Source organism: Zasmidium cellare (genome assembly GCF_010093935.1).
Source record: "Zasmidium cellare ATCC 36951 unplaced genomic scaffold M409scaffold_249, whole genome shotgun sequence".
In the NCBI taxonomy this organism is placed as follows: Eukaryota; Fungi; Ascomycota; class Dothideomycetes; order Mycosphaerellales; family Mycosphaerellaceae; genus Zasmidium; species Zasmidium cellare.
The window spans coordinates 1-1183 of record NW_022987193.1 but is presented as its reverse complement, the minus strand read 5'-3'; the positions used below and the strand labels follow the sequence as shown (position 1 = coordinate 1183).

General features: G+C 53.9%; 1 protein-coding gene across 1 annotated transcript; it reads left to right on the top strand.

The window, feature by feature from the left end:
* Positions 1–5: 5 nt before the first annotated feature.
* Positions 6–383, top strand: M409DRAFT_61802 (uncharacterized protein; the record flags this gene model as incomplete). The annotated part of the gene is made up of 1 exon (XM_033814883.1): positions 6–383. The coding sequence occupies one exon, from the start codon at positions 6–8 to the stop codon at positions 381–383; it is 378 nt and encodes a 125-aa protein (XP_033659168.1).
* Positions 384–1183: the final 800 nt, after the last annotated feature.

Genomic DNA, 1183 nt, shown 5'->3' with positions numbered 1-1183 from the left:
AACACATGTGCGGTGATCCAGCAGAAGCCACCGAAGATCTAAATGAACATGAGAAAGAATTAGGTGATACGGCAGCCTGTCATCGGTCGTATGTCACCATGAAAAAACTGGACGGACACCATACCGGTCGTTGGGGCAGCCGTCTACGGCATACATGCGTCATGGAGCATGCGTACAATCAGAAGCGACATCCTCTTGATGAATACATTGGAAAAGTGTGTCCAGACCGGCGAAGGCTCAAGCGTAGTCTTGAGACGCCACGGGGAAGTTCTTCGGCTCCAGTCGTCCGTCTCGTGGATTTCGAGATGGGGGTTGAGATGGCGAAGGGTCAGCCGATCGTCAAACATCAGACGGTGGGAGAATGTGGTAGACGATCTTGTTGAATGACTTTCCGATAGCAAAGATAAGAAATGAGCTCAAAGAGACCGCAAACAATTTTCAGAAGAGCATCGTAAAAGGCAAAACAGCCGGACATGAAGTATATGTCCATCTGATTGACCCATGGGTCGAACTTGTCGCGGTCTCAATAGAAGCAGTCGGGCTTGCCGACCTTGAGGTTGTCGTGTCCAGCATGATTAGCCAGAGAGTTGATGGCATCGTTGGCGGTCCTTCGGGCGGTTTCTGCCTCAGAGGGGCGGGGGTTCCCCTCGTGCTAGATCGATCTCCCACCTTGAGGGCGTTCAAAGCTGTTAGGATCGGTTCAGAACGCGAGGAAGGACCCCACGAGGCGCACCTCTGACTGCTTGAGTCTGCACTCGCGACGATTAAATCCACCGTCGGTTTGACATCGACAAAGGCTGCTATATCGAATCGCCTCTCCTCGCCTTGCATAATCGTGGAATGTTCTTGCAACCTGAGCTCACAGTCATGCTCCTATCGGCGGCAATCACTATCTCTCGGCAGGGAAGCAGACGCATGGCAGGCAGTAGAACAGCTGGAAGGCCACTTGCGCGGGCTGCGCAGGCGGACATACGGCACGCAAGTACATTGTCAGTACGGCCTTTTACGCCTGGGCAGGGCTGCAACAGTATCAACACCGGACTCTACGCATGCTTCAGGGGAGTGGCAGCCATACTGAGCACTTGGTGTATGTCGCAGGCTAAGGCACTTTGGGAACACCAGTCGAGAGTGCAGAGCACGCTTGCCAAGACACTAGATAGTTGAGCCCGGTCCACCCGGCCGC